This window comes from Harpia harpyja, chromosome 10 (assembly GCF_026419915.1).
Source record: "Harpia harpyja isolate bHarHar1 chromosome 10, bHarHar1 primary haplotype, whole genome shotgun sequence".
NCBI lineage: Eukaryota > Metazoa > Chordata > Aves > Accipitriformes > Accipitridae > Harpia > Harpia harpyja.
In genome coordinates, this window is record NC_068949.1 from 13,481,852 (window position 1) to 13,496,387 (window position 14,536).

Here is a 14,536-nt window from a genome sequence, read left to right on the forward strand (position 1 = left end):
GGACTTTTAAAGGTGAGACATACAGACTAATGTTTCCCAGTAGATGTTTCTCACTGCCCGAGGGAAGGCAAATCGACCCCTATACTCAGTCACAATTTTATCAGCTCTGGAGTACAGTTCAGGCTGCAAAGTGCCATTTTTAATACTGGTATCTGATCACGCATTTACCTAAAAATGTGTATTTATAGTCTTATTCAATGCATAACATTAATAAATATTATGCTTTAATATTACAGTCCAATATTAGATTTAGTATTTTAACTCAACAATTAAAAAAGTAAAATTTGTAATTGAGAATCTTTGTAGTTAAGAATCCTTAAGATTCCTTCGCTCTCCAAAAGAGACACATTAGTGATCTCACTTCAGCAACAAACATTGAAACTGCAAAACTGACAAGTCTCCAGATTTTATGGATTGCTTCCTTTTCAGAAAAAGGAGAAAAGTTATAAAATGAAATTTTGTCTCTTGTCCTGTCATTAGGCACCACTGAGAAGAGTCTGGCTCCATCTGCTTATACCCCCTCACACATACACACAAAATTAATAAGGTCTTCCTTGTGCCTTCTCTTCTCAAGATTAAAGCTAAACAGTCCCAGATGTCTCAGCCTCTCCTCCTACGTCAGATGCTCCAGTCCCTCAATAGCTTTGTGGCCCTTTGCTGGACTTGCTCCGTCCAGCAGAACAATGTCCATGTCTCTTGTACTGGGCACCCCAGGTCTGGACGCAGCACTCCTAATGTGTCTTACCAGGGCTGAGTAGCAAGCAAGGATCACCACCCTCAACCTGCTGGCAACACTCTTCCTCATGCAGCCCAGAATGGGCTTCTTAGTCACAAGGCCACACTGCGGGCTTCTTGCCCATGAGGACTCCCAGGTCCTTTTCTGGGATGCTGCTCTCCAGCCAGTTGGCCCAAACCTGTGATGGTATACGGGGTGATTCCTCCCCTGGTGCAGAACTTCACATTTCCTTTTGTTGAATTCATGACATTGCTGTTGGCCATTTCTCCAGGCTGTCAAGGTCCCTCCAAATGGCTGCCCTCCATCTTCACATCCCTGACCAGTTTTTCCTTGCTTGCAAGTACAAAGTTCAGCAGAGCACATCCTGTTGTCACCTCCTTGAGCACCTATGTTTGGAAGTTGTCATGAATGCACTCCAGAAGCCTCCTAGATTGCTTGTGCCCTACCATGCTGCTCCTCCAGCAGAGAGCAGAGTAGCTAAAGTCCTCCGTTGGGACTGAGGCTTGCAAACATGAGGCTGCTTCCAGTTGTTTGAAGACGACCTCATCTGTTGCTTCTAACTAATTCCATGGTCCGTAGCAGACACTCGTAACACCACCCAGATTGATCTACCCAATAATCCTGACCCACGCTCTCTCAACTGGCTCATCCTCTGCCCCAAGGCAGAGCTCCATGCAACCCCACTGCTGTCATAAAAGGGCAACACCTCCTCCTCAGCATCCCAGCCTGTCAATCCTAAAAACCCTGTATCCAGTCATTGAAGGACATCAGTCCCAAGAGCTATCCCACCGCACCTCTGCAATCTCAGCAAGATCATAGCCCTGCAACTGCATGCAGACCACCAGGTCCACCTGTCCAATATCCATGCTGCCTGCATTAACCTCAGGCACTTCAGGGAGGTACCCGCTTGTGTGGATTTCCCAGAAAAGGTACAAGAGCTTCTCCTGTAACTGTTCTGCAGGCACATGCCTATTGCATGCCTTCCTGATTTCTGTGCTCTGGCTTCTATTACACTAGGGGTACACAGCCAGGATAATGACTAGGACAGACCAATGTTGCTACATGGCCATCAACCTCTCTTCATGAAATCTGGTTTGCAGCACAAAAATTAAACACAGTTATGCTACTAGGCAAGTGACTTAACCATTCAGACACCTAGCATTACCTCTGTTCTGTATTTGTTTTAAACCCCCATCCATCACACCCATCTTTTCTTGCATAGACATCAAGAGCTTCCCCCCCCCCAGTATCCAAAACTACACTTTCACATATAAATACGAGAGAACTTGTTGAATACCCAGATTCCTCAGGCTCTATTAGCTACAAAGATAACAGCAGAAAGGATACAGCTCTGTGTTTTCCATGAGGATTAGTTACTCCAATAGCTCCACACATACAGTGACCTGGCAGAGCACTGCTATCACTCATGAGTGCTCCCTCACAACATCAATGAACCTTTAACAAGAAAATTTTTTTGAAAATTTTGTATTCCTATTCCAGTAAAGAGGATATCACTATAGACATCTTTACATAAATCAGCTATAAAAGTCATCGAAACATGAAGAGTTACATTGCCCCATGCAATACAGTCATACTGATCTGAACCAGAGACAAGAAAGTCTAGTCAAACAAAAACAGATACTGAACAGAAGTTGCAGATATGTTCAAGGAATGTTTTCAGTTGCTTAAGTCAAAATTATTTCAAAAACTACCACTGATTAACAGGTAGCATCTTAAAGAAGAAATCCTTAAATCAAGTACTCATTCCTTTGGCTACAAAAAGTACACACAATTAATAAGCTATCTGAACACCAACTCACATGTAGTCATATTAGTTTTTATGCTCAAAGTTCATGAAAGTCACTACTGAGTCTTCAGAGTAAGGGATATTACTGTAAAAAAAATCAAATTGAAAAAGCCATTAGTTCTTCACAGAGGTCTGAAATTAAAGAAAACTAGCATCTTTCATTGTTTGACAGGCATAAAGCCAAGGGCCTGAAATAAGTACTCAAAATAGGACATATTTTCCAATGGAGGTAAAGATTACAATATAACCAACAGGAATGTGCAAGCCAGCAATACTTAACTTAGCAGTTCATGCAAAACCATGATAGTCCATTGTACTACTTAAAAAACACTGAAACTTGAGAAAGTGGTATTATTACAATTGTTAACAATGGAATGCAAGAACATTTTTAAACTACAAGTCACACAATTTCATTTCATATATTTATTTTTGTAGAAATAGACTATTCAGCACTTTAGGGATTTGAAACACTGACAAAGAACTTGTTTTTTTTTTTTTTTCTGCTACATGCAAGTTAAGCACCAAATGTAAATGCTATTAGAAAGGTTCCAGTTTCCCCACAACTATGTCCTTGTCCAGGTTATGCTGATACATTGCAAGGAACAACAACAAAAAAATAATAAAAGCCACCAAAAGAAATCTCACAATTCAGTAGAAAAAACATTTTCTTCCTCTAGGAAAAGAAACTGTGTTTAGGACCTACTAAAATAGAGTTTGAAAAGGTATTTCAGTAAGAATCTGGTAAAAAGACATATTTCACATCTCAAAGCTCCAACAGGGACACGGGGGACTTTAAACAGGAGTATAAATCAACAGCACTCTGCTTATTTTAAACTTCAGTTGCAAGCAAGGCACACTAATTATTTGAAGGATCACAGTACAATTAGTTTTATAATAGGGATTTCTGCCATCATCACACACAAAAAAATTCAGAAGAGAGGCAGTAATTCCTGCTTAGCCATTTAAACATAAAAACCCAACATAAATTTAACACAGAGCTTGCCATCCCCACACAGAAACCATCAACAGTTATGATTGCCTATTAAGCAGCTAACTCACTCAAAATCTAGTCATTCATGTCTTCAGGGGCTAGCCTCTAATAAAACTTGTTTGTAGCAAAGTCTCAGCAGAGGCCCAGGTTTCCTAAAACATCTCCATCTTCTTTAGTACATTCAAATACAAGTGTTTTTTCTCCCCCCCGCCACTTTGCTTGTCACACTTTTCAATTTATCAGTCCGTAGTTGAACCAAACTAGTAGAGAAGTATTAAAAGTACACTGTCCCACATAGTTATGCATTAAGCAGGGAAAATATACTTGTTTAAATACAACAAGTTTCACCTGATGGGTCAGCAAACAAAATAAATTGGTTAACATCCAAGCATCAGAACTAGCCATTGCGTAAGTATAGTCTTAGGATCGGGCAATAGCCTCAATGCTGACCTTTATGCAAAGGAATTCAATTGATTTTCAGTAGTTTTACAGTAAATTAAGTTTCACCTAAACCATAAAAAATTTATCTAAGTATTTTTGTCACTTCCATCTAAGAAAAGTAGGATTTCTTTTTTGTGAAAAATTACTAGTTGAGCATTTTTCCAACTCCCCATGACAGGTAAAGAGCACCAAAACTGAGGGAACAGGACAGGGGAGCGCTCACTCAATGCTGCGATGGCAGGAAGGAGAGCTACACAAAGGTACTCAAATAAGCTGCTTGTATGGACTGTTCATACTAAATTTGAGTTACAGTACTATTACCCTTACTGCCTGAAAAATATTAAATAATCCTTTATTATTTTTAGAAATCAAGTCTATGTTATGTAAATTAAGATTGACATGATTCCTGTAACTCTGACCTACTCCAGTTAACATACAGAGGCACCAATGACAGTCACTAAATCAACACAGGGCACTGCTATTTTCCGAGATTCCCATTCAGTATCAACACAACCTGCTCTGTAAGATAAGCTCAACAGCAAAAAGGGTGCTTGCAGTGTCGAGTACTCTTCAGAGCTTCCTAAGCAGGTAGGTCTGTGCTTTTCTTCATGTGTTTGTTTATCAATAGTTAAGTACATGCTGAATTACCTCATGAGAAAAAAAACCATACCACCCATAACGTTTCAGATCCCATAATTAAAATTACCCCAAAGAGTCCACAAACTGAAAGATGCAGCATAAAAAAACCCCAAAACAGAACAGAGAAAAAAAGAATTGTAACAGGCATATCATTGTTTTGTTAAATTAAGAGCCACATATAATATGACACGCACACCACTGCTAGAGTTAGACTCTTATTAAAAAAGAGCGTGGATTTAGTTTTTTACCCAAGTACTGTTGTGTGATACTGCATAATAAAGTCACAAAGTATTTAAGCGTGTGCTGTACATACATCCCATCAAAACCCCCAATGTCTGCTAAAGAACATGACATAGAAAAAGGATTATTTGAAATGCAAGACTGGCATAACACTTTGTAGCCAAGTAGAAGACACACCATGCAAGAGAATAAGGTGTTGCTTTTTTTTTGTTTGTTGGTTTTTGTTTTGTTAAGGTTCATGGCCAACTTAAAGAAGTCTATCAATTGCTGCAACATTAGCTGTCAGATTATACTTTTTGGACAGCTTTTTTAAGTTTAGTGTTTTGCATTTTTGTAATCATACTCAACTGCTATGGTAACAGGCACTCAAACATGCACTAAGTCAGTCATTCCACAGTATTAAGTCACCTGAGCATTCACCAGAATTTAGTGCAGAGCAGCTACAATTAATAGGGCTACTGTGAATTACCATCTTCTGTCACTGTTGCAAAGAATAGCTGATCCATTTTACCCAAATTTGCTTCCTGAGAAAAAAAAGTTTATTCTAAAGAGATCTGTTCACCAACAAATTCTGATGAAGACATGCAATATAAGATAGCTTATACCCCACCGTAAAGACTGAGATTTGTTTATGGAACATTATTCCAGTCATCTATGAGCAAATACTAGAACAGTCATATGAAGTAGTTGGACACAACAAGAAAAAAATTATTCTTATGTTTAAGGTTTTTACCACAGCTTTTGCATCTTCTGATATTCCAAACAGAAAAAGCAAAGCTCTTGGAGAAGCTCCCTCTATCTTTCATTTAACATATTTATCTGAAGACTATTCAGAACCTAATTTCAAAACACCAAAAATACCAAAACAATTATTTCAAAGTGGAAAAAAAAAAAGTACCAGAAGCATCCTTAAATCTATCAAGATTTTCTGACACCTCAATTGAGATTTGGTTTCTGCTTCAGATACAACTGGTAGCAAACTAGCCACGTCAACTCTTTTTTGAAAGAGAGCTACTCCAGTTGTGGACTCTCTATCTGACAATAAGGTACTCTAGCTCCCCCCATGAGCTATCCAGTCTGCTATGCCCAGGTAAGTCTCACTCAAGTCAGCATTGTCCCCCAAGAAACTATCCAGAAAATACCAAGTGCACGAAAGATAAAAATAACCATGGCAGAAATACATGTAAAATTCAGCAACGCAATCACAGAATGTAACAGAAGCACCAAGCCAAACACCGAGCTTCTTCATATTCTTTCTACCCTGACTGTTTTTTACATTTCATCATTAGCAAACAACAGATGTTGACTAGCAAAAAAATAAGGGATCCCCAACCAAAAATAAGAACATTTCCTAACAGATTTCTTCAACAGATACTGTTTCAAACTTGGCTTTAAAGACAACTGAACTAAAGATGACGTATTCTCACTTTCCTATAATCTAAGAAAGCTATGGTGAACACTAGAAAAAATCATAAGTTTTTAAATCATTTAAAAAGTAACTTTCACAAGTGTAAACACATTCTCTAGCAGCTGGTAAAAGCAAAAGAAGCGCCTTTAAGCATCTAATATGAACAAGAAACTGCATTTACAGAGGCTTGAATTAAAAAAAGGCAAAAATTGGATAACTTTTGAAAATCAGAAATCTGGTCATCACCACTTAGACTACAGAGATGTTTCCCTTCCACAATGCAATTTCTGCATATTTTAAGAATTTCCAGTGAAGGATCTGGTATCAGAAACCATAGAACACATGACCCTATGAATTGTCTAACAGAAGTTAGTTTCTGGAGATGGCACACAGCTTCCTTTCCATTGTTCCCTTCCTACTAGGGGGAATCAAAGTTTCCACTCCCAGAAGATAGCCACAAAAAAAAAAGGGGGGGGGGGGAGATGTTAAAAAAAATATAAAATCAGCTTTGGCTTGTCATCAGCAGTATAATTGAATTTCTGGGTACCAGTTACAGATCTGGCTTCCTGATGCTCTTTGAGACACCCTGGCAGAGCTACTCAGTGCCTGAGGTATTCTGCTACGAGAAAAGGATAAGTAAAACCTATCTTGTAGGAAGTCAAGAGATGAGATAAAAAACTTGCAAAGTACAGAGAAGAAACTGAAAGACATGATGTTTAACAAACAGCTCACAGTCTTCTGACAGAAAAAACCTATTATATTTGCCTCATGTTTCCTAATGAGCAGTTTCTCATAACCAATAAGCCAGAAAGTTTAGGTGTTCACACAAAATCACTTCTTACGAAGTCCAACATGTACTTTTCTTCACAAAAAAGGATAACTAACTGATGCAAAAATTCCTCAAACCATCACCTGAAGCATGTGTATTCTAGACTGGACATACAGCAACCTCTCATCAAGAAGCAGGCAGCATTCTGTTTGCATTTACTTACTGTACTCATACACTTCTTACTACACTCTTATGAGGATAAGAAAAAAAATTAAAAAGGAGCAAACAAAAAAAACCCTCACATTTTGACGCTGGCTACTACTTGATGACACAACCTATACAGTATTTGGATTCTGCTTAGGAGCTTTGTTTACCCTCGCATGCTTACTACCTCAGGCAGTAGAAAGAAGGACTGTGTATGGGATGAGATAATGGAAATTTATTTTGGTACTAGAGGAAAATGTTAAGGCAACCTTCAGTCTTCATACAGCACTTTAACTTTTGACCCTTTTTCCTACCACTTCATACACAGAAATACTTTTTCCTTTCAATACCCAAGTGTTCTTGGTTTTAAGACACTTTTGATGAGCACACCTTTATAAATAGTTGTTGCTGCTTATGAGACTTCTGTTTCTCTGAATTCCTTTCTCTTTATTGCATTACATAATGAGATTTTTCTACTAGCACTAAAGTATTAACTGATTAAAGATTAACTCACCCCCAGGAGAAAGAATCTCAGTTAAAAAAATTCCAATCATTGTAGTCACCTAGTCAAACCGCAGCTCTTCAGTGACCAACCCAACTCACCCACTCCTGTTCCCCTGCTGGCTCCCGCAGCTTCCCATCGCTGGAGGAGGCAAGTGCTCTGACAGGGGACAGTCAGGCATCGAGCACCTACGGCTTCCAGCAAGTGAATGAAATGCCTTCCATGTGACAGGCCACATGAACACCAGTGAAATATCCGTCAGGGGTTTATTTGTTTTGAAAATGTACATAAATACTTGAGTTACCATGTTAAGTGTAACATTAAATGTTTACAAAACAGTAGTCCCAGAGGAAAGATTACACTTCTCAAAACCACCACCATCTTTCCTTGTTGATCCAAACTTGCCCTGAGATTTGACAACGTTAAGACCTGAAACTCACCTCTGTTCTCACAGCCTCTTCAGATCAAGCAGCAGGGCACACCCCAGGGGAACTACCCCACTCAGCAACATCCTCAGCTGGTTTAAATCTATTTATCTGCTCTTAAGCAACAAAACCAGCAATTGCTACTCCTATACTATTTTGTCAAAAGCTGCCTACGTAACTTCTACTGAGAGTTAGATAATTCAAAACATACTGGGATGAAATACATAGTCTCAAGGAAGGGAAAAAAAAAAGAAAAAAAAGAAAAAAAAAAGAAAGCGGAGCCAAAGGCTGAGCAAGTCCTAAGGCAGCGGCTGCCACCGTCAACTCTCCCGGAGCCGTCCCCTGTCCTCTGGCCGGGACGCCCGGCTTCAGGGGCTCCCTTCCCGCTGCGCGGCGGCCTCGGCTGTTCCTCGAAAGCCGAGAGCCTGAACCATCTTGCCAGAGCGGGGATATTATGTTTTAAAAGAGGGATTTCTGAGAGACTTCGACCTTCAAAGCCGCAGCCCCGCAGCGCGCTGGCTGCCGGTGCGGAGGAGCCCCGGCGGGGCTGGGCACCGGCGCCACCCGCGACGCCGGGGCCGCCGCGGCCCCAAGCGACATCTGACGACCCGGGGGTATCCCCGTCACCCGCCCCCGGGCCGCGACGTTCGTCCCCGCTCCGGGGAGAGAGCGCAAGGAGCCTCCTCCCCGCGCAGCCCCGGCCCGGGAGGCCACGACGGCGCCCGGGAGCCCAGGACCGGCCCGCGGGGCTCCCGCCGACCCAGGGCAGCGTCCAGCGCCCGGCCGGCCAGCGGCCGCCCCTCTGCGGCGCCGGAGGGGCTGGCAGGAGGATCCCCGGCCCGGCGGGGAAAGGGAAGGCAGGGCATGGCATGGCGGGCCGGGCCGGGCCGGGCCGGGCCGGGCCAGGGACGCGGCCCCCTCCCCTCCCGGGCCGCCGCCGCCCCGCGCCCCCCCCCGGAGACCGCCGTCGCCTCTCCCCGCCCTCACCTTGGAGCATGGCCTCCAGTTTCTTCCTGTCCACCCGGAATCGCTCCTCGCCCCACTCGGGGCTGTGCAGGGGCCGCGGCGGGCCGGCCGAGTCCTCCTCGGAGCCGGGCACGGGCGAGTCGGTGCTGCGCTCGCTGTTGGAGCCCGGGTCGGAGAGCGGCTGCTGCAGGTACCCGCTCAGCGGGTCGCACTGAGCCGCCATGGCGCTGCCGGGCGGACCCCGCCGCCGCTCCGAGCTCCACTCGGCCGCCTCCCCGCGGGACGCTATCTGCCCCCACAGCCGCCCCCCCGGCTCATCCCAGCCGCCGCCGCCTGCCAGAGTCCCGGCCCCGGCGCCGCCGCCTGCGCCCGCCTCTGCCTCCGGCTCCCCGCCGAGTGTGCGCGTCCCCGGGCCGGCGGCGGCGTCCGCGGCTCGGCGGCGCCCCCAGCCCGCCCGTAGCCCACACAGCATCTCCACCTCCATTGGGCCGCCGCCGGCCCGCCGGGGAGGGGCCGGGGATATCCCCGGCCGCGGCCCAGGAGGAGGGGGCAGCGGCGCGGCGGGAGGAGGGAGCGGAGGGAGGGGAGGGGAGGTGCCGCCCCCAACGGCACCGCCTCCGCCTCAGGGCCGGCGCCCCTGTCAGCGGGGCTCCGGGGGCGCCGCCGCCCCCACCCAGCCCGCCGCGGAGGGCGCCCCCCGCTCGGGGCAGGCCCCGCCGTAAGGTGAGCGGTGCCCGGGGCGGGGCGGGGGGTGCCGGCCTGACCGCGGCCCCCTCAGCCGTCCCGCCTGCGCCGCCGGAGGGAGGGTCGGCGGCGATCGTGAGGCGCCGGGTGAAGTGCACGACGGGCAGGGTGGCGGCCCTGGAAAACGGGCCCTAAGTGACACCCCTGCCCCGAAGCGATCCCCCGGAACGCGCCTGTGTGTGCAGCGGGGACGAGCAAGCCAAAGTTTTGCCGGCACGTCCTGGAAACGCCGTTGGCTTGGCGTGACTGGCCGATCTCCTCATGGCGAGGAGGGCCCTGGCTTTCGGCTCCGCCGTTTTTCTGTACAAAGCTTCGGAAGGACGAAGTGCCTGGTGCCGCGCTGCACCACCAGAAACCGGGTTGACGCATCCCTCACCTTCCAGGCGTAATTGCATTAATCCGCACCCTGCATCCCAGCGCCAGGTGCTGCAGCGGCACAGCTCATACCACTTTACAAAGAGTTTAAGCCCAAACGCACGCGCTGGCGTAGGGGAAGCTGTCGGCGTGAGCCGGTCACGCTGGTCCGGTTGCACCGGTGCCGTTTCTCTGTTCCTGCAGCCGGACACGCTGCCCGGGAGGCCGATCGCTGCCCAAAGCTTGGCTGCCCAAATCAGGTAGGCGAGGGTGGGGCACGCACACCCCTCTCCCTTTGGGTCCCTCCAGTGCCAGCCAGCTTGTTTCTCCTGAATCTGAGAAATCCTTTCTGACAAAAAAGTTACGCTCCACATCGCGCATTCCAACGAAAGCTTTCTGTTTCAACTGATAGCAGTTTTCCAGTGAAAAAGCAGTCTGCTACAAGATGCTCCAGCAGCGCGATGTCTGGAATCCCACAAGGTATCCTGCGCTGAGAGCGTCACTCCTCACCTGTCATCTGTCTTCTCCAGTACTGAAGCATCTGCATATTTGTGATGCAAACCAGGTTGCTCTATGCGTGCTGGAAAGCAATACAAAAATTACAACTGACTTAAGTGATGGTGAACTTGCCTCATAGTTACCATCGGCGTGAAGAACCGTGTTAAAATTCATCAGGAGCTGCGCTGATACTCCAGCTAGATGGGAACTGCGCTGTGTCTGGTTGCAATATGCAGTCATTTTTACAGAGGTTCAGATTTTGGCTTACTGAGCCTTTACGTATTTCCCACTTAGCACCATGACAGTGTGAATTCTACAACACCCATGGTTTCATTTCTACTGAACTTTATGTGCACAGAGGGAGGCGCTTTTAGTGGAAACGTCTAGCATTCAATTGTATCACAGCCTCTGTGGATGCTAGCCAGTGGCTTGTAGGCAACATACTGCTCACAAGATCCTCTGATACTTCTCATGACCATGGAAATAAAACAGCTGAAGTCAAAAACAATAGAACAAAATATGAATATGTCATGAAAACAGCACAATCTCCGTTTCTCTGAATAGTTTGCTTGTAGCGTGATAATACTTTAGGTGTGCAGGGCAGTCTGAGGAAAGACTGAAAGTATTTTTCTTCCCAGTTCAGAAGTTTACAGTTATCAACCGCTTTTTTTTTTTTTTCAGATGGGAAAGTGACTATTGTCCATATCAAAACAACCTGAAGTGCAGTGAAGTCTGCTGCCTCACCCCAGATCAGCACCAGCTGGAGTTGTCTGTCTTCTAGATGCCAGGACCAGTGAGTTACACAATCCAAATGTTTGGAAGTTATGAGTGTTGACAGCACCCGTTACAGTCCACAGCAGCTACAGGTGCTTAGCACCTCTGAGCAAAACAATTATTTGGGTATTTTCCACTCATAAACTAGTGAGATTTACAGTCAGAGATTCTCAATGTAGGAGGTCCCTTTCCTTGTGTTTTATCAGTTCCTGCAATATAGCCACAGAAACCTTTTTTCTCATCAATTAGCTATGGTGGAACTCAGCAGTATTTTTTTTCAGCAGCCGTGTAAACGATATAATAAATCAAAAAACTCTTAAAAAATAATGATGTACACAGTTTAGTTTTTATTCATTGAAAATAACCCTTTCATGGTGTGGTTTTAGAGTAAAAATAAGAAGTAAACTCTTTGATTTCCTATTTAAATCCATATAAATGGTGAAAAAAAGAAACAGTTTTAGTGATTAGGAGTTATTATTGGTAGCATATATTCAGTAGGGTATCACTTCTGTTGCATAAATGGCATTTTATTTCTCCAGTATATTGCAATGGAAGAATAAAATGTCTGTTACACAGAAAACTTGAACTAAGTAGAAAACCACATTTTTAATGGCTAAAATAATATTAAATGTGGATACAATTGGGGAAAATGGGTGGAAGTTGGCAGATAAAAGATCAAATGGCTAGAAAGAACATCAGTTGAAGTTGACTTTGGCATATATAATTTATGTTGGCCATTTTTCTGTGGCCAGTAGCTTGATCAAAGAAAAGAATAACAGGATCTTTCTCATTTTGGCATGCCATGTCTATTTTGCTACATTCTCTCCCTCTTTTTTCGTCCTGGTCTCTTTTCCTCACCTCACACACACATCATATCTGCAAATCTCAGAAAAAGCGTAACTGAATAGAAAAGCATTTTATTCTCACACTCAGCCTATATGCAAAGTCTATTGTGTGATATTCGTTGGGGTGGAATAGTTCCTATGAATTTAAAGGAGATTCATGAATTGGTTGATCTATTCTAAGAAGTCACATCTCTCTGGGACTGCATAAAACCCCCAAATTGAGAGTGGTGTAGGATCTCTCCTGTGAAGAATGTGGGTCTGCCCTTGGGCCTGTGGATGAGAAGTGACAGTCACCATGCAGAGAGCACCATTAGATCGCTTTGGGTCTGCCTTAGGGCTGCTGCCAAAGCATGAAGCTGATGGCTGGCTATCTCTGCACTCCATGAGTGCAACATGTAGAAATTATCTATCAATGGAAGAGTGACACAATGTAGCTTATCATTAATACAGCACGGTCTGTATTCCAGAGCTTGCGTTTATGTATTATTCTTGATCTGGAATTTATCTGCTTCACAACACCGTTATGAAGCAAAGGGCTGTTATCTGTATTTTTCTGAGGTGGGAGCCATGTGCAAAAAGACCAGCTCGGAAAACTGCAAAGTGAGGGTGGGGAAAGAGAAGGAGGCATACAGAATCTTTAACAATCTGTGGTATCTAGAAATGTTTTTCTAGGGAGAGTGCTAAATTTGGTTTTAGTTGTTTGGGGGAGGTTTATTACTGGTGAAAATTCATGCTGGTGGTGTTTTGAAAGGCTTTATTGCATTCATCTATTTTGCAGAAGTAAGAGCCTGTAATATTTTGTCTTTCATGATGTTGTGCCATATTCCCCAAGTAGGCCCCATTAACTCCAATTTCTCAGAATAATATAATGTGGCCTATTATGGACTAAAGTATTGTGCACTTAAGGCCCACCAGAAAATAAATAAAAGGTCCTCCACAGCTGTTATAAAAACTTTTCCACCCCTAGAAATTCCCAAGATAAATTCTTTTTCTAACCGTAAAAGCAGAGGGTTTCTGAAACATCTTTTTAGTTATACTGAATCATGGGACCATAAAAATGATTGAAGGAGATCTCAAAAAGGTCATCTAGTTCATCTCCTAACTATGCCGAGTTCATTCCTGACAGATATTTGTTTATCCACTCCTTATAATTTCTAATGATGAGGTCTCCATGACCTCTCCAGGAAATTCCTGTGCTTCACTTACCGTCAAGAAGTACTTTTTCCCCTTAATAAGTAACCTGAATTATTCTTGCTGCAACTTAAAGCTATCAGTTCTTGTCCTGTCCACCATGGACATGGTGAATTGATTATTTCTTCTTTGTACCAAACTTTCATGCTTGTGAATACTTTTATCAAGCATTGATCAATCCTTAAGTGTTCTCTTCATTAAGCTAGTCACTCCTTAGTCTTTCAGCTCATTTTCAGAGGTCATGTTTCTTGTTGTTCTCCAACAAACTGTTCCCACAGTAGTCTACATCCTTCTCAAAACACAAAGCACAAAACTGGAGAGAGTACCCCAGCTGAAGCCTTAACAGTGCTGAACAGAACTGCATGATCTTATCAGGTGTCTCACAATCTATACTCCTGCTTATCTGTTTCCATGTCGTGCTTATCCTGTCTGCACGGCATGACGTTACTGGCTTATGTTTGTGTACTATAATCCCTACATCCTTTTCTGAAAAAACTACAGTCTAACTAATTGTTCTTTGTTGTATATTTTTGGTGTTGATTACTCTTGCTCAGCATGATCTCTTGGTCTTGTCCGTATTGAATTTCATCCTGTTTTTCTTAAAGACTGTTTTCCTGATTTTTTAACATCTATTTGCACTAATGCTGTACTTCTGCAGTTTTATTTTTTATGCCTCTAAGAAGCATACTTTCAGTTTCCTCATCCGGATCATCAATGAAAACAGGGAACAGATATGGGCCCAGAATAGAATATCACAGTCCTATTTGATACATCCTTCCATTCTGACAGTGAAACAATCATAACAAGCCTTTGTGGAGATGCTTATTCGCCCAATTTTATGTCATCGACTGACAATTTTTGCTATACTTTAAGGGAATGTTATGGGAAATAGGGTTTAAACTCTGCTCAAGTCCTGAAGTATGGCCTCTGCTGCTACTCCCCTATCTGCAGACATTCCTGGTCTATTATAGTAGCACATTGGTCTGATTGATAGGATTTATT

The 14,536-nt window shown here is 44.0% G+C and overlaps 1 protein-coding gene across 1 annotated transcript in view; it reads right to left on the reverse strand.

Moving 5' to 3' along the window:
- The window catches only part of BICC1 (BicC family RNA binding protein 1), a 115,480-nt gene extending 105,871 nt beyond the window's left edge, over positions 1-9,609 (reverse strand). The window contains exon 1 of the mRNA XM_052799572.1: positions 9,150-9,609. Coding sequence (XP_052655532.1) covers positions 9,150-9,600 — 451 coding nt within the window. The 5' untranslated portion in view covers positions 9,601-9,609. The remainder of the gene's footprint in view (positions 1-9,149) is intronic.
- Between the last annotated feature and the right edge of the window lie 4,927 nt (positions 9,610-14,536).